This window comes from Daldinia loculata, assembly GCF_022478755.1.
Source record: "Daldinia loculata strain CBS 113971 unplaced genomic scaffold F4817scaffold_125, whole genome shotgun sequence".
NCBI lineage: Eukaryota > Fungi > Ascomycota > Sordariomycetes > Xylariales > Hypoxylaceae > Daldinia > Daldinia loculata.
In genome coordinates this window covers 1-24,651 of record NW_026054979.1, presented here as the reverse complement: position 1 = coordinate 24,651, position 24,651 = coordinate 1, and the positions used below count along the sequence as shown (strand labels likewise).

At 35.8% G+C, this 24,651-nt stretch overlaps 6 protein-coding genes across 6 annotated transcripts; 3 read left to right on the top strand and 3 right to left on the bottom strand.

Annotated features, from left to right (window-relative positions):
* The first annotated feature begins 7,218 nt into the window (after positions 1–7,218).
* Positions 7,219–9,680, top strand: F4817DRAFT_355066 (Flavocytochrome c). Its single transcript, XM_049305611.1, has one exon. It carries the CDS (start codon positions 7,710–7,712, stop codon positions 9,363–9,365), a length of 1,656 nt encoding a protein of 551 aa, XP_049153429.1. The 5' UTR covers positions 7,219–7,709; the 3' UTR covers positions 9,366–9,680.
* Positions 9,638–10,927, top strand: F4817DRAFT_355064 (uncharacterized protein). Its single transcript, XM_049305610.1, has 3 exons — positions 9,638–10,003; positions 10,071–10,110; positions 10,196–10,927. Exon 3 carries the CDS (start codon positions 10,210–10,212, stop codon positions 10,759–10,761), a length of 552 nt encoding a protein of 183 aa, XP_049153428.1. The 5' UTR covers positions 9,638–10,003; positions 10,071–10,110; positions 10,196–10,209; the 3' UTR covers positions 10,762–10,927.
* A 5,016-nt stretch (positions 10,928–15,943) lies between these two features.
* On the top strand, positions 15,944–16,813 carry F4817DRAFT_321561 (uncharacterized protein; the record flags this gene model as incomplete). Its single annotated transcript, XM_049301298.1, has 2 exons — positions 15,944–16,112; positions 16,197–16,813. 2 exons carry the CDS (start codon positions 15,944–15,946, stop codon positions 16,811–16,813), a joined length of 786 nt encoding a protein of 261 aa, XP_049153427.1.
* Positions 16,814–18,042: 1,229 nt separating this feature from the next.
* On the bottom strand, positions 18,043–20,298 carry F4817DRAFT_40126 (mitogen-activated protein kinase mkc1). The gene is made up of 5 exons (XM_049307418.1): positions 19,592–20,298; positions 19,379–19,511; positions 19,222–19,288; positions 18,851–19,165; positions 18,043–18,799 (listed from the first exon to the last, which is right to left on the bottom strand). The coding sequence occupies exons 1-5, from the start codon at positions 19,702–19,704 to the stop codon at positions 18,171–18,173; spliced, it is 1,257 nt and encodes a 418-aa protein (XP_049153426.1). The 5' UTR covers positions 19,705–20,298; the 3' UTR covers positions 18,043–18,170.
* A 1,081-nt stretch (positions 20,299–21,379) lies between these two features.
* On the bottom strand, positions 21,380–22,696 carry F4817DRAFT_355027 (LMWPc-domain-containing protein). The gene is made up of 3 exons (XM_049305609.1): positions 22,310–22,696; positions 22,145–22,236; positions 21,380–22,071 (listed from the first exon to the last, which is right to left on the bottom strand). The coding sequence occupies exons 1-3, from the start codon at positions 22,473–22,475 to the stop codon at positions 21,790–21,792; spliced, it is 540 nt and encodes a 179-aa protein (XP_049153425.1). The 5' UTR covers positions 22,476–22,696; the 3' UTR covers positions 21,380–21,789.
* Positions 22,697–22,714: 18 nt separating this feature from the next.
* On the bottom strand, positions 22,715–24,588 carry F4817DRAFT_355024 (Lactonase, 7-bladed beta-propeller-domain-containing protein). Its single transcript, XM_049305608.1, has 4 exons — positions 24,246–24,588; positions 23,911–24,147; positions 23,662–23,834; positions 22,715–23,596 (listed from the first exon to the last, which is right to left on the bottom strand). The coding sequence occupies exons 2-4, from the start codon at positions 24,100–24,102 to the stop codon at positions 22,834–22,836; spliced, it is 1,128 nt and encodes a 375-aa protein (XP_049153424.1). The 5' UTR covers positions 24,103–24,147; positions 24,246–24,588; the 3' UTR covers positions 22,715–22,833.
* Positions 24,589–24,651: the final 63 nt, after the last annotated feature.

The following is a 24,651-nucleotide window of genomic DNA, read 5'->3' as shown; positions in this document are numbered from 1 at the left end:
ATAAAATAATTAATATTAATAAATATTTTTAACGTTTTATTAACATTTAATTTAATTATAATATTAACCGGATTATTTTTTTTATAAATTTATTTAATATTATTTATTTTTTATCGTTTATATAATTATTATAATAATATTATATTAATTATTAACCGTTTTTTTTTTGTTATTCCAAATTTAACAATACATTTATAAAATAAAAATAAATCAATATACACGATTATTAAAATAAACAAAAGTTTTAATTTTTTAAAAATTAACGTTACCGTTATATTAATTACCATAACTATATTTACGCCGTAAATTATAATATATATTTTATTTATTAAAACGTTTTTAATAATTTATTTACATTTTATTAAACTTTAATAAATTAAATTACTTTTTATAATAAAAATCTTATTATTGTTAATTTTATTAATAATAAATATTTTGTAATTAATTTAAAAATTTAAATTTTTATTATTTATAAATAATTTGTTTATAAAAACAAATATTTTAACTATTGTTAAATCTAATAAAACGTATTAAAAGCCATGTTAAAAGTTATTAAATTATTATTAAAATCTTTTATTAAATCTGGTAATTTTATTTTTACCCGGTTTTTAATGTTACGCCGTTTTAAACATATTAAACGTTGTTTTTAATTGGTATATAATAGTTATATAAATATTACGGGCTTTTTGTTACATATATTATTATAATATGTTTATACCGACTTTTATAATTTTAATTTTTTTACTTTAATTTTTTTAATATAAATGGATATTACCTTTTAAATCTTTTAATATTATATATTTATTAAAAATTATAGCGTTTTTTTTTAAAAGGTATAATTTAAGTTTTACCATTAAGTTTACCTTTTGTATTTTTTTGTTTTTTAATTTATTAAATATTTTATTCGATACTTTTAACATATTATTTATTTACATTATAATTAGTTTAAATGGTTTTATTAAGTTTAATATTAAAAGATATAAGTTATATAATAATATAATTATAAAAAGTTTTTTTTTATAATATTTAAAATATATAAACCATTAATGTATTTTTATTTCGGGAATTTTATAAAAAGGTTTAATTATAATTATTATTATTACTTTAAAAAATATGTACTTTAATTTTTTTAATAACTTTATAATAATTATCCGGTTTAAGTTTATATTAAACTATATATACGTTTAAGTTATATTTTATAATTATATTATAATTTTTTTATCTTTTACAATTAAAGAAAATATAAACGTAATAACGATTTATTAATTAAAGCGTTATATTATTAAAGATTAAATAAATATTATTTTTTTACTTTTATTATTATATTTTTATATAATAAGTTTTAATTTTTTATATAATTTATTAATTACTTTTTTTTTAATTTTATAAATAATTTTTAAATTAAATAAATAAATATTTCCGTGCTTTTTTTTATTATATCGTTTAAATAAAAATATATTTTTTCCGATTAATCCTTTAATTTCTTATTTATTAAATTTTTTAAATAATTGTTTTAACATAATAATCTTTTTTTTTTTATAAAATTTTACCGTAAATTTTACATTTATAATTTTTTTTAAAAATAAATAATTTACATTATTAACTTTTTTAAGTTTATTTTTATTGTTTAACAATTATTCCCATAATCTTTTAATTATTAATGCTTTAATTTTTAATATAAAATTATTTGTTATACCGTTAAAATTAAAATTACGGTTAAAATTATTACTTTTATTATTTAAAAAATTAATTATTTTATTTTAATAATAAAATTTTACAATAATAATATAAAATTTAATTAATTTATTATTAACTTTAATAATATATACTTTATTATTATATATAATGAATTTATAAAGTTTTATTTAACTTTTATTTTTTTAATATATTTATATTTTTAATTGTAAAAAAAGTTTTAATATATTTATTATGTTTAGTTTATTTTTTATATTTAATATATTGTTTACTTATTATTATATTTTAAATTTTTATATCTTTTTTATTACTTTTTACATAATTGCGGTATATATTATTATTAAAAAAGTAAATAATAAACTTTTAACCAATTTAAAATATATATTAAACACAAATAATGTAAAAACGAAACTATTTAATTTTATTATATTGTTAATTATTTTAATAATTATTTATAAAACGTAATATATATCCGTTTAAATATTTTAAAGATTTTTTAATATAACTTTATATATACATTATATTGGTTTATAATACCGTTTTAATTATTTAATTAAATTATATATTTTAATTAACATTTTTTTAATTATAATTAATAATTCTTTTACATTAATTACAAATTTATTTACAATAAAATTTATATTTATATTAAATATAAGTTTATTAAACGGTTTAAAATAATTATTTATTTATATTATTTTTAACGTATTTTAAATATATTTAATAATTATATTTTTTAAGAATTTTACTGTTTAAAATAACGTTATTTTATTAATAATATAAAACATTGATTTATTTTTAATGTACATTACGTTAACATATACATTATAGTTAAAATTAATATTATCTTTTATTATAAATTTAAATTTTTTTAATGCATTTTTATACATTTAACATTAATGATAATATTTATTAATTTTTTTAATAATAATTTTATTTAATTTATTATATCTTGTTTTATTTAAAATATTATAAAGTCATTTTATTATAAAATAATTAAATCGTTAATAAATTTAATAAAACTTAATTTTTATAAAATAATAATATATAATTGTTTATTTTTCGATTATTTAATAAAAACTATAAATATCCCCATTTTTGGATAATAAAATAATTTTTTTTTTATAAGTTAACACATTTTTTATATTATTAAAAAATATATTAAATTAGTTTATATCTTTTAAATATAATAAAAATGATATATTAAAAAATATAATATAAAATAAAATAATTTTAAATAAAATAAATACATAAATAATTCTTAAATTTCGTTAATTTAAATTATTATTAAAATAAATTAAATAATATTTAATTATTATTATATTTATTTTAATGTAAAAATATATTTGTTATAAAATTTACATTTAAAATTTTCCTTTTATTAATACGTTTACTGTTTTTATATTAAGTAATATACCTTAAAATATATATAAATATTGGTTTTTTAAGTAAAAAACTATTAAAATTTCAAAATATTTTAATTTATTAAATACGTCCGATTTTATAAACGTATAATATATAATTTAATTTGTAAAAATATTTATTATTTAATAATTATTAACTTTATTATATATTATAAAATATTAATTAAAAAATAATAATATCTAATATTTATTTAATAAATTATTATTATAATTATGTTTTAAAAACCATATATTATAATTATTTTTTTCGTTTTTATTATTATATTTATTATTAATCTTTTTATATTTAATTAAAAATTTTCGAAATCTTTTTTTGTATTTTTAAATCTTTACTTTTATACGTATTTTCGTTATTATTTATACTTTTTTTATCGTTTTTTAATAAAGTGTTTTATAAATTAACACTTAAGTTTTTCGCATATAAAATATTTCTTTTTACCGTTATATTTATTATAATGTTTTTTTTACGGTTTATTTTAATAAAATCGTAATTACTTTAAATATTTATTATTTTAATACGTTTAATCGGTTTAATATTAAATATTTATTTTTATCATTTAATTTTTTTAAATTTAACATTTTTATGTAATTTTAGTTATATTTTAAAATTTAACGTAAAAACTATTAAATATAATTATTAAACGTATTAATATATTATTAAACGTTAAATGTTTTTATATAACGTTAAATATCTTTTATATTAAATAATATTTATTAATATAATTGGTTATTATTTTTTTATATATATATTAAATTTTTAAAATAAATATTTTAAAATATATTATTAAAATATCATTTAAATTTTCATTTATAATATTATAAATAATTATTATTATAAATTTTTATATATATATTTACACATTTTTTATAATATAAAATATATTTTTAAAACAAATAATTATTTTTTATAAAATTAATCCTTTTTTTGCAAAATAATTATAATAATATTATAATACATATTTTTTTAATATTATAAAAAACGTTTCGTAATAATTGCACTTTTTTACTTTAATTTTATTATATATATTTTTAAACACTTTTATTTTTTCATTTAATATATTATATTTTTTTACTTTAAATTTATTATCGTTATAATTATATATTTTAATAAAGTTAACAAATATTTATAATAAATTAATTTGGTTTATTTAAAATTAACTTTTAAAGTATTAATTTATATAATATTATATTAAAAGTTAATACGAAAAAAGTTAATATAAAAAAGGTTAATATAAAAAAAGTTAATATAAAAAAAAATAATTTATAAAATATTAATATTTTTAAAGTTAAAAAGGTTAATATAATTAATACGGTTGGTATTTTTTTATTAATAATTAATATATTAACTATTAATACTTTTTTTGTAAAAGTTAATACATTTATATTTAAAATTAATATATTTAAAATTAATTTATTTAATTTTAATATTTTTTTATTAACCGTAATATATAATTATATAATAATTTTATATTAATAATAAATGGGCATTTAATTGGTTATTTATTAAAAATAAATATATATACGGTTAATTTATTAAATATTAAATTATATATAATTAATTTATTTAAAATTAAATAAATTAATATATATACACTTGATTTATTAAAAGTAAATACAAAAATGGTTATTAAATTATTACTAATAATAACTTTTTATACGTTATTTATTTAAATTTTACTTTTAAATAAAATATTAACTTTTTTATATAATTTAATAAATTAATTACCTTTTAATTATTTTTTAATTTTATTACCTTTTTACTTTTATTTATTAATTATTTTAAAAATCTTATTAATAAATTTAATTATATTTTTAATATTAATTAATTTAATTTTTTTAATTTAATTATTAATAAATTTAATAATTACAATTATTATATTAATATTATAAATTTATTTATTATACTTTTTAACTTTTTAATATATTATAAATTTAATATTAAAATAAATATGTTTTTTTTACGTAATTTTTTATTACTTTTTATAAAAACGCCGAAAAACTTTTTATATTTAATATATCATAAAACCTTTAATTAAATAATTTACTTTTAAACATATATAATTTATAATTTATAAAATATTTTTTTATATTTTTTTTTAATAATTAATTAATTTTATTAAATATTATTACGTTTTAATTATTAAAGTTTATTTAAAACATATTTTAAAGATTTTTATTATATTAATTATTATTATTTTAAATAACTTTAAACTTAAATTTGTTTTATAAACGGGTTACGCCCGCCCACGCTTATCGGCGCCATAAACGCCACGTAACGCATGGCTTATGTAATTGTATTTATAAGTTATAAACGAAACGTTTTACAAATTCAAATTTAAGGTTATTTTAAACCTATAAAAAACATTTGGTATAAAATTATTAATAAAAAATAAAAAATAATATTTTTAACGATTTAATAAATTACAATAATATATAAAATAACTTTTATTATAATAATTTAATTTTAATGTTAATTTTTTTTGTATTTTTTTAATTTTTTTTTATATTTATACGATATTACGTTATTATATATTAAATTTTAACGTTAAAAAAAACATTTAATAAAAAAATGGTAAAAAATTAATATAATTAATAATATAATTAATAAATTAATTAATAATATAATATTACGTATAAAATATCTTTTATTTTAATTTTAATTTAATAATATTATTTAAGCTTTTTTTTTATATATTTATATAGTTTTATTTTTTTAAATATTATGTTTTAACGCGTATTATAACGCGTGTTATAACCGATGCGTTATGACCGATATAACCGGTGTTACGGTTAATGTTATAATTAATTTTAATTTAAAATACGTATATTTAATCAATAAATTTAATAATAAAGTTAATGATAATTATATAGTTTATTATTTATTATAAAAACGCGTTAATATTATAATAATTATAATAATGATTTTAATGATTTTTTATGTTATAAATTTAATTTTTAAAAAAGTAAGTTTTAATAAAGTTTTAAACCAAAAATTCGATATTGTTTTAAAAGGTTATTCCAGGGTTATGATTGGTTAAAAAATGGTGTAATTAAAAAAGTATAACCTTTTAAACCAATTTAAATTTTTGGTTTAAAGTCATTTAAAATAAAATTATTATTATATATAATAAATCTTTTTACATAATATATATTTATAACTTTTAAACTTGTTTTTTTAATTTAATTTGCATTTAAATTATTATTTTTAAAGTTATTATATATATATTTTTCCTAATTAATATACCTTTTTTTTATTATTACCATTTTAAATTATAATAAAATTTTAACAAGTTTTTTTTTATTATTTTATAATTAACTTATAAATTAATCATTAATTAATATTAAAATAACAATAATATTATTATATATTACATAATACAAAAAATAAAAAATAATAAAATAATTTAAATAAAATAATTTAATTAATTATATTTAATTAAATAAAAAAAATGGGAAATTTATTAAATAAAAAATATTTATTTATATATATATAAATTAATTTTTAAACAATATATATAAACATAACTTTAATTATATGACATGGTTATATAACCGGTGTTTTATTATATATTTTAAAAATTATATTTATATTAATACTTTAATTAAAATTTTAAATAATTTAAAATAATTTTATTTTTTTAATAAAATAACTTTTAAAAAAACCTTAAAATTATTAAATACGTTTATTTCGTAAAATAATTTACATTTAAAAAAAATAATTAATTTAAAACAATTATATAAATTTAATTATATATAAAAAATTTAACCGTTTTAATTTAATTTAACTTATTTAAATTAACTTAAATTTATTACATGTTATTACAAAATTTATTAACAATTACGTTATAATATAAAAAAAACGGATTAAAAGTAAAAAAAAAAAAAAAAATTGTTAATATTAAATTTATAATTACATTATATAAAAAAAAAAAAAAAAAAGTTACTAATATTAAATGTTAATTAATTATTATATTAAAATATTATTATGTAAAAATAATTACGTGGTAATATATAATTTATTTATATATAAAACCTTAATTTTTACAAATAATACCCATACATATAATTTATTATTAAGTTAATAATAATCATTGTAATAGCCTCATTTATGTCATTTTTTATTAAGTGTATACCATCACTTATACCTTGTCATACCAACATGTGGTAAATGACTTCCTACCAATTTTAGTTTAGTATACGATTATTTTTTTCATTTTGGCATAGTGGCTTGTCTGGTCAACCGTACCGGTCGGGTGGACCGAACCCGTAGCGAGAATATGGTGGTAAAAACCCGGGGGATACGGTATTTTAACAGTTATTTCGACCCGATGATATTCGGGCTCATCGTCCGAGTCCGTGTCATGTTGTGCGGCCCTCATAATTCGCTCTGAGCAGCCGGAAACTAACGACGGACAAGATGTGGCGCTCCTTTCTCATCCCACACATCGTACGATAAGTTATCGTTAGCTATCATACGATGATGTCAGTCATCTGCGCCAGTGCTGACTTAGTAGTCTTACTCGAATACCTAATGCAATAAAAATGGCCCATCAATCAGTGGTCTATTCCCTAAGCTAATTTCATTTAAACATGCCCATACGAGTGAGACGAAGCCGCCGTTGTCTACTGTTCATCTATTTCCTCATTGGCTTTCTCACTGCGATCTTATGTATGGTCTTCTTTCGACCTAATCCGGGCGTTGTTTTCCACAGACTATCTAACTCCTTATTCGCGACAATGCCAACCGCAGCAAGGAAGCCCGTGATTGTCGTTGGCTCTGGCCTTGCGGGACTGTCCGCTGCTCATGAAGCGCTTCGGGCGGGTGCCACTGTTCGCTTGCTTGACCGCGCACCTAAGCCGGGTGGGAATAGTATCAAGGCCTCCTCGGGTATCAACGGTGCAGGTACAAGGTTTCAGCGAGACCTGAATATTCCCACGGACGACAGCTTCTACGCAGATACAGTGCGTTCTGCTGGGAGCAGATTTACCGAGAACAATCCTCCGGGCATAGAACGTAAGGCTTTAGTCGAGATACTAACTAGCCAGTCCGAGAGTGCAGTGAACTGGCTTGCGGACGAATTAAAGGTCGATTTAAGTGTCGTTGCACAGCTTGGGGGCCACTCGGTCCCGAGAACTCACCGTGGTGGCGGAGATCTACCCCCGGGTGCAGCCATCGTTTCCGCGCTGTTGAACAAGATAAAGGCCCACCCCGACTTCACATTAGAGAACTCCGCAGAAGTGAAGGAATTGCTCACCGAAGATGGTGGTGCGGTTAAGGGAGTGAGCTACCATACGTCCGACGGCCAGACACACAAGCTTGAAGGCCCAGTCGTCTTCGCAGTGGGTGGATTTGCCGGTGATGCACACGGCCTGTTAGCCAAATATCGTCCCGACCTAGCGGGCATGCCGTCCACAAACGAGGAACGACCCGCCTCGCACGGCTTGCTCTCCGCAATCGGAGCCACACTTGTGGACATGGACAGCGTACAGATTCACCCAACAGGCTTCGTTTTCCCAAAGGGCACCGGTATTTCGTACAGTGTCGTCCCTCCTAAGAATGATGGTCCTTCTCATAAGCCCTCAGACGCTAAACCCACTAGTACATCACAACTATTCTTAGCCGCTGAAGCTCTTCGAGGCGAAGGCGGTATTCTACTTTCTAGTTATGGGGAACGGTTCGTTAACGAGCTAAATACCCGTGATGTCGTTAGCAGTGCAATCATGGCTCTTCCGCAATCAACGGACAAATCAATGAGACACTGGGAAGTAATTCTCCTTCTAGATCCAGGTGCATGCGAGGCTGCAGCATCTCACATTAAGTTTTACCTGTGGAAAGGCCTGGTACAGAAAATCAAAGTAAAAGACCTTGCTCCGGAAATCATCGCCTCGATAGACAAGTACGCAACCATGGTCTCAAAACATGAAGAGGATCCATTCGGGAGGAAGTCTTTTGGACATTGGAAATTGCCTCCTGGTGAAGCTAATCGCGAGGAAGAGGTATGCGTCGGGACAGTGACGCCTGTGGTTCACTTCACAATGGGTGGAGTGGCGCTCGATACGAAAGCCAGAGTTCTCCGGTTGGCAGATGAAGGCAAGTCAACGCCAATACCGGGGATCTGGGCCGCGGGCGAGATTACTGGAGGCATACATGGAGATAACAGGCTTGGCGGCTCATCACTGCTCGAGTGTGCCGTATTTGGCAGGATTGCAGGAACTGAAGCTGCGCGAAGTCTAACTGCGACCTAATAATATCTTCATAAAAATTAATTTTCTTCATAATGAATGGCAAAATCGAGAGAGAAAACTACCTTTACTTCTCAAATGTTTTCAAGATGGGGGCATTTAGGGATCTTAAGTTAAGAGTCGGTTACTGAGGCGCCCTCAATATGTATAACTCTCTGCTTTTAGGATCGAATAGATGGCAAAAGCAAGTTAAGTAATATTTTGTCCATCCTCTCAGCCAAACAAGGCTCTGGTCTTTGGTGGTCATTTTTATTCGACTTCATAGCTATAGGTACTGTACTATTGCATAAACACCGCTCAAAAATGAACCTTTCATAGTCTGTGCCGGGGCATCAACACTCAAGGTGTTCCTAAAATATAAACTTGCCGGAACTCTGGCAACTCTGGGCTTTTAGAGAAATCCGGAGATTAAATTCTCAAATCGTATTAGGGAAAGGATCATCTTGTTTATGCCATATTAATCGCGATTTTCCTTTTACATTAAAAAAAGGACATCCGATTCTCGATTGTAAACAAGAGTGTTTGCTGTTGGTCTCCAATTTGCAAACCGTAAATGTGAGGGTAACCGGTCATAATGCTGTGGCCCTTGTTGATTGTCGAGTCGTGGCCCTAATCAGTCCCGTTGCCAGGTGACCAATCAGGTGGCGTGGATCACCTACCAACAGTTGGAGATCGAACAACAACTTACTGGATATTTCCATTCGATAGTATTCTTCTTCGGGTTTGATTTAGTCATCTGCATACCTAAGTACGTATTTATCTGACAGACTGACTTACACCCACTTACACGATATTAAACCCCTCTTTCCTCCTTCCACATCTAAGAATACCAGAAAAGTCCAGATCAATGTCTACCACGCATTCCGATCTTTGCTCTGCTCCCGAATCTGAATACTGTCAATCCACGCCAGATATTGGCATGGTAACACCAACACATACAATGTCCAGTACCGATCGAATGGAGCATTCCTGCTCATGCTCAATACACAAAATAGAGGCAAAAGACACACCGCCATTTCCTGACCAGACGTTCGCCATCCGGGAGCGAAATACTGGCCGATACATTACTCTCGTCGAAGGAAATCTTTGTGTGCGAGAGAATATTGGCGACCAGGGTGGATGGCACTGGATATGCGTCGAGACTCAGGGTTGGCTGGGATTCCGGAGCCCGGTGTCTGCGACGTATATGGGACACGATACAAATAAGAACATTTGGGCGGAACACAAGCATCACAAGGAACATGAATATTTCTGTGCTAGAAAGCACCCCCATGGTGGTTACATGTTACTTAAGAGACATGACGATGAGCTCTGGAAGATCACTGTCAGCAATGATTTTAGGCTAATCGAGACTACTGGGGATGGTACGCTATGGGACTTCGTGAAAGTTTCGGCTTAGATAAGTTTATGAAATTGAAGCCCGGTTGAGTATTGGTTATGTTTACCGCCCATTTAGCTTTTAACCAACGGCGGTTCGGGTTGAGTTCTCGTCACTAAAGAATGGTATCCCATCATATACATGCGTACCTATGCTAGGGAGCATTGCCTAGTAGTTTTAAATTTCTGGGAGACAATCGTTAGGTACATTTCGACCGAAGTCATAACTACCTACGTACCTAGGTATATTCCGGCTCATGCCCCTTAAATCACATCGAAAGTATCTTTCCTTATGTGATAACTAGCGTTTGGAATCATTGTAAGAAAGGTACCTGTATATGAAAGAAATTATGTGGTAGCATGGTTTATCGCTCTTCATTATATGAACATTAAAGATATATATAAACTAATGCCTAAGTAGTTATCGATTGTCTCAACTCATAGAGCAAAGCGGATTTGTTAGGCGAAGGCCAACTTCTTGTAGTATGGATGATGGAGGGTTCGTAACGTGTAGGTTGTAATTTCGTGTAGCAAGACGGAGTCACTGGACTAAGGAGTTGGGTTTTACGGTCAAAGATTCAAGACCTGTTGTCTACCAACGAAAAACCTATACTAAAACGCTTTTGGATACTGGCTCAACTATCCCGATTGATCCTCCAATGTCAGTCGACTACATAAGCATAGGAGGTATGTACCGAAGTGAGAAGTCACACTTGTATAGACTAGAATAACAATCCCTCGACGTAAATTATTAAGTAGTGCTCGTAAGATATTGATATAACATATCTATGGTTGGTCGGACTCTTGATACCTACATCCGAATGTTAACTGAACCATCGAAAGGGAAATGTGGTTCCCAACGGGGAAAAGATGCTAAGAACAAACACAGACGTCAGATTGTTGGTGTTTAGCTGCATTCACTGCGAATCGTGTGCATCCGACAGCGAGACTCAATGTCAGAAGCCAAACCCACGGCGTGGATGGCTGTGCGTTAGGCTAGACGTAAAACTACCTGACAAGTTCCGCTTAAGCGGCCGATTAAGCGACCTTTCTGCATCACCGAGGCGGTGACAAACGCCGCTGAGTTATCCTGAGCCTATAGATGCTCTGGCACAGTTGCGTATAGTTAGGGATAGGTATATCCTTTTTCCAAGTATAACTGGGAGGTCTCGGGTATGGCGGGCTCATGGTCGCATATCAAGCGCGGCCAACTCGCGTATCCGCAGCAAATGATTGCCCATACTCGTACCACTGTTACGGACTAATATGTGCCTCTCCGTATAAGGAAAAACACACCCGATGGCTCTTCAAATAGCAAGACAAGTAACGCCATATGCACAATGCCGATACAGGTTCCGTAGTTGAATGGATGCGAAGTCCGCCTGGTTCAGCTTGCGCCGGTTGCCGCGCTTGTACTTGACCAGGGGTGTCCTCCTAATACGTCGTCTTCAGATTAACCTACTAAGAGGGGAGAAGTTCGTCAGCTAGCTAATATGCTAAAGTACCTACCTTGCCGAATTTGTCTCATAAGTGAAAGATGGCGGGTTGAGATTTATTTGAGGTGTGATACATGAAGACAGATGCGTTAAACCAGGTATATCGTAGTGAATCATCGGCTTAGCCTATTCTAAGGAGATAGAGCTATAGCATTACAAATCCAAAAGTGTTGAAAGCGATGCGAGATGCAATCAAACACAATGTAGGCGCTAGTTAAAGGGGGATCGTGATGCTCGTCGGTCTTCTGAACGCTAAGTTACGTAGTATGTTACGTATGTAAGTACTTAATTACCTATGTAAGGTGTAATAGAGCAAGGCTCGAGGCTGAAGTTGGCCTATGCCTCCCTCGTTATTTAATTGTACTCCCTGTTAATATTAACAGGCATTAACCACCATCTGAATTGTTGGATCCGAAGCGTCGGTAACTTTACTCCGTAAATTCCCTACCGGTGAGGGGAGATTATATTAGTCGAGACTAACAATGTGTGGATTATTAAGAGCCAGCCCGTCTGTCATATGTGGGGTACCCACATGTATATAAAGTTAGATCCTCCCTCCTGTAACTTAGCCATTACAACATCAACATCAAATACATACAATATTGTGATACCGTCGCCTCAAACCTCCGATCCCGAGATGATCAGAGCGTGTTTCATCATACTGGGTTTACTTAAGGTTAGTACTAGCCCTACATACGGCAGCAAGGGGTTTTCTTTTCCTGGGTTGCATCGAAGGATTCAATTAGTTATTTGTATTGCTATCGAGTTAAAGGGGTTCGCTATACTAAGGCTACGGTGTAAGGCACTACCTTGTGGCCATGTAACCGGTTTAGGAATTGAGGAATTGAAGATATTGGATTGGCAAATCGAAAAGAGGCAGTACACGAGGAATCTATCCCATGTTGCGCTAGGACGAAACGTCAAACATAGCGAACGGGCTTGAAACGAAACATCCTTTCGAATGCGTGCCGAACTACCTTAGCTTCATTTAAGTCCAGTGCATAAGACGAAGTAAATACTATCCTATCTCTGAAAAGGGGTTGGACATTGATGTGAATTAAAACAAGCAATGCGAGGTGTTTGTTGTATCTTGATGTGAATCGGCATGGTGCATCGATGGAACACCCCAACTGCTAGTAAACGCGTGTATCTAAGCTTCTGCAATTCGGTTCACTATCCTGAGATACTCTACCTATAGGATATTGCAGTAGGGCTAGGCATATTTGAGATTATCCCGATTACCTGGGCGATACTACGCTTGGACATAGCCATCTATTCTGAAGGATTCATTATCGCATTAAGCTCAGTCTTCATAATGATATGTATTTTTTTCATCTTAGGACCGATTTGATGCAGTTAGGTGGCACAAGAATGCAGGGAGTACCAGATTCGATTATGCTGTCATAACATGGCGTGGATTTTTTCTCTGTGACAGTATTCAGCACTGATAAAATTCGAGACGCTAATGTATGCAGTAAATAAAAGGCAAGCCAAAAGCCCAAGCCTATGTAGCACAAATACATCGTGGTCATCTAGTATAGAAGTCGCTTAAATATAATGGATGCTAGAAATGGTTCGGAGTGTCTGCCGATAGAAATGATTCCTAACAACTTCGTAAGCTTATATAACATAGATTTCACGTCAGGATTGCGGATCTATGCTGTCAGATCTGGTAATTGTGAGGAATCTCTTAAGACTTCTTCGGAAAACTTGGATGAACTGCTCATTAACACCCTTCCTTATTTCCCGGTCAATTCTGTCGAGAATTGCTTCCCAACCAACTTCGCTCCCGGTTCGATTGACTGGGGTTAGGTTAGAGGTGGGTAGTAGAGCAGCGGGAGGTCGCCTATTCAACCAGTCAGAGGTTATATCGAAATGAAATCCTAATCACCCCCCCTGCGGCTCGTTACTCTAAATTCAATATTTGTACCTTGGATGGTGCTATCAATATTGACCACTGAACAAATCACAGCAGCAGTAGCTAGAAGAAGACGCCATTAGATAGCCGCGCCCCCGGTCGGAAACGCGCTGATGCTCAATTAATTTGACGGCAGCCAACATGACCTAGACATGCTTCCCCTCCTAGCAATTCACCTGTGCTGTCCCTGCATCACTTCGTGAGCAGCAGCCTTTTGTAACATGTGCAGGGTTCAGCGTCACTCATCATTTTGAGATATTATGAAATCTCAGCCACCCCGTCAAGTTGCTAGACCAGCTACCAAGATTGCAAACGTCAACCGATCCCAGGTTTAGCCCTGTTAGCAGTCATCGTCGTGTTTGAACGGCCTGAGGCTAAAAGCAGGAGGAATCAATGCCAATCTACCCACCCAAGCTAGTTCGTCATATCTCCTAGGGATTACCTAGAGACATTCACTGTCGACCCCTCCTGCTTTATTGCCATCGGGTGCGAACCCTCTGTGCTGCCATTGCGTCTTCGCGGAGAACGCAACACTGCCACCTTGACTACCTAGCCAGTGTACATACGACTGTACAAATCCTAAGGGCCTCCAACGAAGCAGAGGATTGCAGCCTGCCTACATAAATATATGCGATGATCTGTACCACCTTACGAAAGCGGATGGTTCACCGGAACAAGACTGATAGCTAATGCTTCTCTGCTTCCACTAGAGTACCTAGGCTGTACGTTGAGAAGTAAAACTAGCAGGCATCCGACAGCCCGAATATGCAAGGCGTGAGGCCCCAGCTCTTTGGGAGATCCTCGCCCGACGGGACCAGTCCCCATACACTCGACATAATAAGTTAGACCCTGGACAATCCTTAAAGGTCTAGACAACCAGACAAAGAGCTCGTTTCCAAGGATGGGTAGCATTTTGCATTCTGCACAAAAAGCCACCTGCTTTCCGTCCAGCGTACCTACTCCCGCTGTGTGGGGATATCCTTTCCCGTCAGCCGCCACGCCGTTTCTAGCGTGGACACTACGGACGCCATCCCGGTGTTTTATTTTATTTTATTTTATCTCAAGGCCCGAAGTACATTTCTCTTCAACCCCGGCTAGAGGCTCCTGTCAAGCACTACCTACCCTTGACCATGGCGTCAACATACCCATCTCATCCAGCTGGGGTTTTGCTGCACGACAGGAAAAGACAAAGTACATACTTCATCCTGCATTGTCACCTTGGAAGATCTACTAGCATAGAAAGAAAGTCCATGGTTGATATGTGAGACAAGTTGTTGGATATAAACTCTTGTAAATCCCTTGATCTAAGTTTACGATTACCAAAATCATCACTCTCATCGGTTTCTTCCCTATCTTTATTTATGTTTTTTAAGCATCCTTTCTGGGTTCCTACGTCCGAGCTATTTCTTCTCTTTCGGGCTCGTATTCCACCTTCGATTTAGGTAGTCAACAGACCACGTCAAATCTCGGCTCGGGAAGCCATTCTCTCGCATCTTGCATTGCATACCCTTGGAAATACCACCGTACGCGCATGCAACTCGCATACTGCTATTTCTATCCCTAAGCGCTGGCCGGCTATTCGCCCGCCACCCACACGACACACGGCCACGGCCAGCCAAGAAACATTACACCGTCCTCAGCTACCGCTTGCACTACCCTGTTTACTGTTGAAAAGTACTTTTGTGCTGTCGTTCTCGTCCTGTCTTGCCCGGTTATCTTATAATACTCTCTTTAAGGCCTTTTTTCTCGATCATACGTACATCTTTCTACTCAAATTTAGAACTGTCAAAATGTATCCCAAAAGCTTGTTCATCATATTATCGGCCCTAGCTCTCACCTCCGCCTCCCCTCTACGACGTAGATGCGGTAGTAGGGTTAGTAACAGCACTATCCCGACCCCTACCGACCCTGCTCCTGCGCCTCCAGTGGCAGCTGTCCCTACTCTGCCCACCACCGGTTGTAAGTAGATCAACTCAACTCAACTCCTATTTATATACATCATATAGTTCATACAAGAGGACAGCAGAACTAACATCCTCGTAGCTGGTACCCAGCTCGCCGGTCCCGACGCCGCTACACTGAAGCACATCCTCGTTGGTCACGGGATTCAGAACTATACATGCAGCGCAGAAGGGGCCACAGCCGCATCTTTTGGTGCTCTAGCAGTAGTATGGGAGATCACAGACCTGTACCCTGGAGCCTCCCCGTCTTCTCTCTCCGCAGATGATTTCGATACCTTCGCTTCTACGGTACTACGCAAGACAGATATGCCAGTTAATCTGGCGGCAGAAGGTGGCTCTCCATTTCCGGCACCTGCAGACCTAACGGTAGAGGGTATACCTAGTCCTCTAAAGTTCCTAGGACATCACTTCTTCGATGCGGCGAACACCCCCACGTTCGACCTATCGGGCGCAGACGATGGTGAACTGTTCAAGGGGAAAAAGGACGCGGGTGTACCAGCACCAAGCGACGCCGATAAGGGTGTCGATCCGGCCACCGGCGCCGTAGACTGGCTACGTCTAAGCGATAAAGGCACGAGCATCGGCGTAAGCCTTGTGTATCGCGTACTCACTGCCGGTGGAAACCCCGAGCCATGTAGCGGTGCCGGCCAGACGCAGAGCGTACCGTACGCTGCACAATACTGGATCTACGAAAATTGAGCGTACCTGACAGGTTTTAGAGAAAGAAAAATAAGAAATGGAAAGCAACAACAAGGAAAAGTTTAGGCGGTGAATCTGATTTGCTATTGGGCTGGACTAGGGGTTCCTGGTGGGCTGGGGCTAGATCACGGCGTTTCGGTTTGGTTTGCGACACGAGGAGGAGGGGATAAGGGTCGCGTGGGCGACGATACATTCTTAAGCTGGACTGGCATCCCTTACCGTTATGTTTACTTTTCATCGGGAGTTTCTGTGACTTCGATGTATAGTCTATGTCCTTACATCATAATACTCTCAAAAGCAAGGCAGGATATACCCCCTTTTTGGTTTTTCGTATCTTATTCCCCGGCACGAGAGCTAGTGTATATAGGGATATATATAATGGCAGAAATATTGGATAACTAATGCTTGTCCTTAAGAATTGTTCACATCTTGATACGAGTTTCATTAAGCTCGGAGTCAACTCCGTATCTTAAGCTTAAAAGGTATTCGAGGATGGCGAATAGGGCTTTCCTACAGATATCTTTGATGTCCTCGAGTATTACGGTGGCTGGAGATGAATGCGGATAAGGCTAGTATCAGAGGTGTGTGCAATGGCTCACCAACCATGGGTTACACTGATACAAAAGACACGGTGGTTAATGATGGCTAGCAGTCACCCAGGCAGCTTATAATTCATATAAAAGCTCAGCTGATATTAGTAAACTACGAGGCATAGCATGTATCTAAAGAGGGACCTAGCCTCCCCTGGAAGACCTACAAGTGGCACATAAGCCTTTTCTACTGCCAAGACAGCTTCAATTCGTTCCAACTGATAGGAATAAACAAATGTACGGGTTATGTTAGAGAGTATCACCTTGCTCTGCACGTGTTAAGGTATAGGTATAGGTACGAACAGATGTTGCCATCTGGGCTCGTCGGCTCAATGCTTACGTGCTCGGTCGACCTATTCCCAGACGTAGTATCAATACACGCTTGCATAATCCAACGTTGTAAAGAGCTTGTTCTTTTAAGATTCATCGTAACCCATGACCGGAAAATTACTAATTTAAAGCTCTTTCTTGGCTGGCAAGAAAAAGTGAAACCCCATTTTCTTTCATCGTGAAATTCTCATTCGCTGAGGGGTGCTGGGCGTGTCGCCCAATTTACCTTCTCATCCATTCCAAAAATAGACAATACCTGGGTAAACACGCTCTCAGGCGCGTTTTGAGGATCCCTCGCCATATTACCACTGTAGATACTCTTTACTTCTAATTTTTTGATTGTAGCGGCTAAATCGCCTTGGGAAACTCTGGCACCTCTCCTTCGTTCTGGAGGCATCGATGCCTCCCCCCGCCCAAGGACGCTGGGAGAAGAGATTCTATCTTCTAACGCTAGCGTCGAGGCCACCCTGCAGTTCCCCTTCTAACCCCATCTGGTTTGTGTATTCTTGGGGTCGAGGATCTTCGGCGCTCCATTGCGAATTTCCACCACTGGGCATCGGCACTTGACCAGCCGCCGCCTGCGGTCCACCGGCCGGCCCGACGCTTCCTGGTGCGGTGCGCACTAGTTGTCGGAATCGGAACACCTCGTCCTTGATCATTTCGCGCATGTGACCTACATCGTCAACAACCTCGAAGTCGAAGTTGAAGGTGGTGGGGCAGTCTGGCTCGTCAGAGGCGTCATGCCAGATGTGGAGATAGGGATGCTCCAAGGCCTGTTCGACGCTAATACGTGAAGATGGATCGAACGCTAGCATGCGATCAAGGAGGTCCAGCGCATCGGGGTTAGCATTGGGAAATAGGGTTGGGAAAGGCTTCTTAGCCATGTACGGCAAGTTTCGGACATATTCCTGGGCGCGAGAGGAACCAATGCGCAGCAGGGTCTCTTCGTTAGGTGTTCCAAGGATGTGGAGGATCTGGTTGAGCTGATCGACGTAGTCGCGTCCCTTAAAAAAGGGTCGTCCACCAAGGAGTTCGGCGAGAATACACCCCACGGACCAAACGTCAACTAAAAGAGGTTAATAACTGGTACCATAATCAAGGCAAGGTATCCACGCACTAGCTTTGGTATAACTCTGGAAGCTTAACATAATCTCGGGCGCACGGTACCATCGCGTGGCAACATATTCAGTCATATAACCGGCGTTTTCCTCAGGGTCAACCGAGAAGCCACGGGCCAAACCAAAGTCGCAAATCTTCAGTTCGCAATCAGCATTGACAAGTAGGTTTCCCGGCTTCAGGTCGCGGTGTAGGACGTTTGCCGAGTGAATGTATTTCAAGCCGCAAAGGATCTGGTAGATGAATGATTGAAAGTGGGCGTCGGTAAGGGGCTGTCCGGAACGAATGATAGCAGCCAAGTCGCATTCCATTAGTTCTGCGCAACGAGCCAGTAAGCAGGAGGACTGTTAGTAGTGTAGGCTGGCTCCGTACCTTCGTATAGATATGTCTCGTTAAAGTTCTCCGGTCGAGGAATGTCCATATCGTAAAGACATGTGATCTGAGTATCCAAATATATCAGCAATCCCATTCTGCAATATTAATAGCTGCTGGATCCAGCATTACGGGACAAAGCACAGCGACGTCTTACGTTGCGATGACCTCGGAAGTGTTGTAGGAGCTTGATCTCGCGCAGGGCGCGCTTAGCTAGGATCTTTTTGCTAAAGACATTGGTGACCTTCTTGATGGCCACACCTTCGTTTGTCTGGTTGTTTACTGCAGCGCTATTCATGGTAAACGAACTATTAGCTACTCTACGCCGAATTTATGGCAGAGAAGGGCCTGAATTAAACCGCGCACGCACCAAACAATACCGTACGCTCCTTGTCCTAGTTCCTTGGTGACGGTATACCGTTCATCGACGATAAAATCTTGGTTGAAAACCTTGAAGACTTTGCGTCCTTGTAGGTCGGACATGATGGAAGTTAAGCTTCAGGGTCGCTCTTATTCTAGGAGATTATCTGTGGTTTTGCGCTTAATATGGGCTTGGTTACTCGAATTGGGTTGCGACAAGAATCGGTTCGACGTTGTGTCTGGTTAAAGCAAAGGACGGCAATAATCCAATCGGGAATCGATGGACCTCTTTAACAATGGAACCGGTATCTAAGTATCAAAGAAGAAAGCCGATCGTTAATAGATATAATGACGACAAAGCTGACGGGAGACGACTAGATGAACGGATAATAAGCGAAGCTTATGGACGATGTGATGGGACGGGATACTATTTAATAATAAACCCCCAAGAAAGGAAGACGGCTTGCAAAACTACTACGTCGACCAAACTTCTAATGAAACTAATGGGGCGATGTAGCTCCAAGGGGTAGCATAAAAAGAAAAGATCAAAATGACCCCCAAGGCAGAATAGCGACGGTGATGTGTCAAAGAAAGAAAATATGCGCTGTGTAACTCAAATGGGCAAGTCATCTTGAGGAGTCGAGGAGTCGAGGGGGAGGGGAAGTTGCATGTAGACCCAAAGGCTTCAGGGGATGGGGCAGATTGGTGGGGCGCGAGGGGTCCGTCGCCTAACAAAGTACGTACCTAGTCCTAGGTACCACCAATGGTTAAAGGTACAAATGAGATATTCCCCGCAAGATGGCAGCGGTTAGTCGATACCAACTGTGGTTGGTCACTTTTCGAGCCCCGTCCCGCTATTTTCGGTTCCAATGAAAACAGCGCCAACGAGCCCCTTGTTCGCCTTAAGCGCCTTAGGTACCTAGCTACAGGCCAGTGATTAGACCGCATCATGAAAGAAAAAGGTAATTTCAAGAATAGGTAATTTTCAACGTCGGTATACGGCATGTAATAAATACCTAGGTCCCTCAGGTAGTCATTAATCACAAGGCTTAATATATTTATCCAACACTTAAATCATAAATCAGAATAAGTTGGCAGAAACCATCTTAACAAAAGACGCAAAGCTTGTCGATAAACATGTGATACTCCTCGTCCTGTATTCTAGGGGGCTGAGCTGAGGCTGAGGGAAGATTCCATTTTAGCCCCCAAAAATCTTACACCAATACGACTTAGATCCGCACTGTTCTAACTTTCAACGGGCATTCGCCAACTTTATTGGCTTGTTTCATAAATAGATTCAGGCCCTGATCGGCTCGATTTTCTAAGGTAGGCTTACAGCGTTTACAAGGGCTTACAGAATAAAAAATCGTACTAAAAAAAAATACCCCTGTAGCACTTTGCCTATTTGGGCAGTGATTCAAGCGCTAATTTTTCGTGAGCCCATAAAAACTGCTGTAAGCCCCTGTAAGCTATGTACCGCACTAGTAAGGGTAATATACTAGGCTTAAAAAGGTTTAGCGGGCCACTTTTTACCTTTTTGGGCTCTGTAAGCCACCTTGAAATAAGACAGGTTGGTAAACCTATCTTACAGCAAAAAATAGACGTTTTCGAGGCTATTTTCAAGCCTTTTTCAACGATATCTCGACTAAAATGGACCGGAAAAAGAAAGCGTTTATATTTGCTACAATCACAGCTCTCAGGCTACTCAAGGATATCAAAATTGACCAGAGATCCTACCTAAAGTTGTCGGTAAAAAGACAGATTATATAAGGTAGGTAAAATAGGTAGTCCAAAATCAGCTTTATTACATAATCATAGATCAAATGGAAGTAGGGAAGATTGGTACATCGCAGCCCCATACAATATATGTGGGACCGACGTGTATTTATTTTCTCTGTAAGCATAGCTTAAAATTCGAGCCGATCAGGGCCTCAATCTCAAGGTTGCAGCTTGCAGGTTGCAGCTTGTAAGACGACAGCAACTCTCTGTTTCTATTACCCTACCAGCCCAGGTACTCAGGAGCTTGATCTATATTTGCCCAGCTGATATTGTAATAGAACTACCTACGGAAGAGGACTACCAGACATGATCTATCGTTACTCGTCTCTATAGATCCTGTCATTATCCACAGACTCCGTCGTATGCTCATAACGTCTATTGGCCCGCCTATGATCTAGACAGGAAAACAAATATTGGGTATTATCAGACTCATGCCGTCGTCTTACCGGCATCGGGAAATGTTTGCTCTAGAAAGTTTGTCGAGAATCTCTTGCACTGTTCATATGCTTTTTCAAAGGCATCCTGACCGACGTAGTAAGGATCTCGCACTACTTCCTTACGGCCCGTGCCGGAGAACTCGCCAAATAGCATTACCTGCGCCTTAGAGGTAGAAGAATTTTTGCTTCTACCCCTCCATCGATTGAGATCTTCTAGGTTCGCTTTATCCATTGCAAATATATAGTCAAATTCTCGAAAGTCACTATCACGGAGCTGTAGACCATTTAATAGATTAGCCTCATTGCCGTATCTTACTGATGGGACTAGATCCTAGATTCAGACTAACCTTACGCGCTGCGTGCGTGTAGTTCGTAATGCCGTGGCTTTCGAGGGTTGACATCGTTCTAGAGTCGGGTTCGTCGCCAGTATGGTATCCACCTATTACGATAATATTAGCACGGGACCTCCTAGGTCGCAAGGACTATATATAAGACATAGTAGTTATTCGCACCTGTCCCGCAAGAATCCACTCTATCTACGAGATTGTAGTAGGGAGATGACCGATCCTTCACGATAGATCGAAAGACTCCCTCAGCCATGGTGGATCTACATATGTTGCCAAGGCAAACAAAAAGCACTGAAATCCTTTGCTGATCCATCGGGACGCTCGAGGTCATATTCCCGCTCGATATAATATAATAGATCAAATGTAGGCGTAACAATGAAGCTAGTCTCAAGTCCAAAGCTTCAGGTTTGACGAGTCCTAAAAGGAAATATTTAGTGAGATAAGAGGCTTTATTACGTAAGACCGCTCCCCGCTTTGCACGCGATTATTACCCCATGCTAAGTTTATGCAATCAATGAATGCAATATAATTGTCTTGGCATAAGGTAAGCTTATAAGCACAGAAGTAGGATGATATGGCAAGTCATTTTGTATTGCTCAGATGCATCTATCTACGAGATGCTACATAGCTACCCCACCTGCATCAATGAAAGCCAATCAACTGAGAAGTGACTAGACATCGTAACAAAACTACGAGTACCAAACAGCGTTGGCACAGCATCCACCGCCGTCGTCAATATCTAGATGAGCTACTACCTTTGCCCCAGACTTGTCATCATTCATCTTCCATATCTCAACAAAGCCTGTCGAGTTATCAGTTGTGGCAACAATTCTGTCGTCGAACGAGCTTGGGGCAATAGCATTGGCAGAACCACCGCTTGAGGTAGTATGGGTGAGGAAGAGCTGGTCGCCGAGGAGGCCTTCGTCGTTGACACTGATAGCTGAAATGTATCCCTTGTGGTTCGGATTGGATGCGCCATTGCTTGCCCAGAGGTACTTGTTGTTGGCGGAAAGGGCAACCTCGTGAGCCCAGAAATCTGACGCCTTGTCACCGTCCTTGATAAGGGGATACGTTTGCTGTAGGAGATATAGTTTGCCGAGGTCGCTGGTCATGAGCTGCGCAACTTCGCTAGTTCCCTCCCAGACGGTGTAGACGTATTGCCCTTTCGGGTGGGCGAAAATATGACGAGGGTCTGCACCTTTCACAGGCATGTCAACTCGCGAGAGGAAGTTAAGACTGCCGTCGTTTTCGGTGACGGCATGGACCCAGATGGAGTTACCACCGTCATCGGCCGAGTAGAGGTACTTCGAATCAGCGCTGAATGAGGTTCCAGTTACAGCAGAATCGTCCGCGTACTCGTACTGTTGTAGTGCGGCGTGAAGAGTTCCATTGTCATATACCGACATGACCATACCGCACTTCGCATCACCGTAGAAATAATTGCCATACACACTGTGGGGATGGGGGTTAGCAATTTGATAAGGCATATATAAGGGAATAAGACATATGTTACATACCTATAGGGTGCTTTGGGATAAGCAGCGACGAAGATGCTTTTCTTGCCTCGGCATTCAGGATCTCCGAACACTCTAGTCTCGTACTTAATAGACTTGGCATCTTTCAGGCTGTAGCTAACGAAAGAAGCTTCGTCTGCGTTCCAGTCGGTTCCGTACAAGTTCTTCTTGTCATGCTATGATTATTGCAAGTTAGTCCAGGAACGTGTGACTGTCACTGTTCAGTTTAATATTTTTAGGTTATAGACTTACGCTTAGAGCGATCCAGGCGCTACCTGCGTTGGTGGTAGTATTCTTGACGAGTTTCAGGGTCTCGGCCGCGTCATCATACTCGACAGTGTAGAGGAAGTTGGTACTAAAGGTTCCGACTATAAGGTGATGCTTCGCAGCTTCGGCCAAGACTATGAGGCCGATGGCAGTGAAGAGTGCCTGTAGGAAACGCATCTTGACGCGTCTTGGTTGCGATTGTAGATATTGTGTTTATCGTTACTATTCAGTTTAGTAGGTTGTGAGATGTAATGTAGGAAGTTCAATATTGACACCGCATCCACTACATGTAAGGTGAAGCTGTCCGCATATGTACCTACCTACCTAGGTAGCTAGCGAGTTGGTGATTGCCCAATACGGCACTCAACTCTAAATAAGAGGAGAGAAAGAAGGAAGGGGCTTTAGAATTTGTCGTAGCAACTATCTGAGGTACGAGGTACCTAAGGGAGTTACTTCAGCCGCAAGTGCTTCGACTCACCAAGATAAAAGGTTATGAGGCAGGTACCTACATAGGTAGTACCTACCTGTGGTTCAAGATCCATATACCGCATATAGAATTCCTTAAGATAAACCGAGGGCCCCCCTTGTGGGGACCACAAGAGCCCGACTTTTAGCAAGGCTTATGTCATCCCTTATGTCATCCCCTTATGTCATCCCCCATCCCCTCATATCGTTTTTCCGAAATTTAGCCTCTCATCCCACAGGGTCACGTGCCACCACGCCAGA

Excerpts from the sequence above, each read along its gene's own strand:
- F4817DRAFT_355024 (XM_049305608.1), bottom strand. The coding sequence starts at position 24,102 with ATGCGTTTCCTACAGGCACTCTTCACTGCCATCGGCCTCATAGTCTTG. Across the intron at positions 23,835-23,910 it reads GCGCCTGGATCGCTCTAAGC|CATGACAAGAAGAACTTGTA; the intron begins GTAAGTCTATAA and ends CAATAATCATAG. Across the intron at positions 23,597-23,661 it reads TATCCCAAAGCACCCTATAG|TGTGTATGGCAATTATTTCT; the intron begins GTATGTAACATA and ends CCATCCCCACAG.
- F4817DRAFT_355064 (XM_049305610.1), top strand. The coding sequence starts at position 10,210 with ATGTCTACCACGCATTCCGATCTTTGCTCTGCTCCCGAATCTGAATAC.
- F4817DRAFT_355027 (XM_049305609.1), bottom strand. The coding sequence starts at position 22,475 with ATGACCTCGAGCGTCCCGATGGATCAGCAAAGGATTTCAGTGCTTTTT. Across the intron at positions 22,237-22,309 it reads AGTGGATTCTTGCGGGACAG|GTGGATACCATACTGGCGAC; the intron begins GTGCGAATAACT and ends TTATCGTAATAG. Across the intron at positions 22,072-22,144 it reads ACACGCACGCAGCGCGTAAG|CTCCGTGATAGTGACTTTCG; the intron begins GTTAGTCTGAAT and ends AATGGTCTACAG.
- F4817DRAFT_40126 (XM_049307418.1), bottom strand. The coding sequence starts at position 19,704 with ATGTCCGACCTACAAGGACGCAAAGTCTTCAAGGTTTTCAACCAAGAT. Across the intron at positions 19,512-19,591 it reads GGAGCGTACGGTATTGTTTG|CGCTGCAGTAAACAACCAGA; the intron begins GTGCGTGCGCGG and ends TACCATGAATAG. Across the intron at positions 18,800-18,850 it reads CCAGAGTTATACCAAAGCTA|TTGACGTTTGGTCCGTGGGG; the intron begins GTGCGTGGATAC and ends AACCTCTTTTAG.
- F4817DRAFT_355066 (XM_049305611.1), top strand. The coding sequence starts at position 7,710 with ATGCCCATACGAGTGAGACGAAGCCGCCGTTGTCTACTGTTCATCTAT.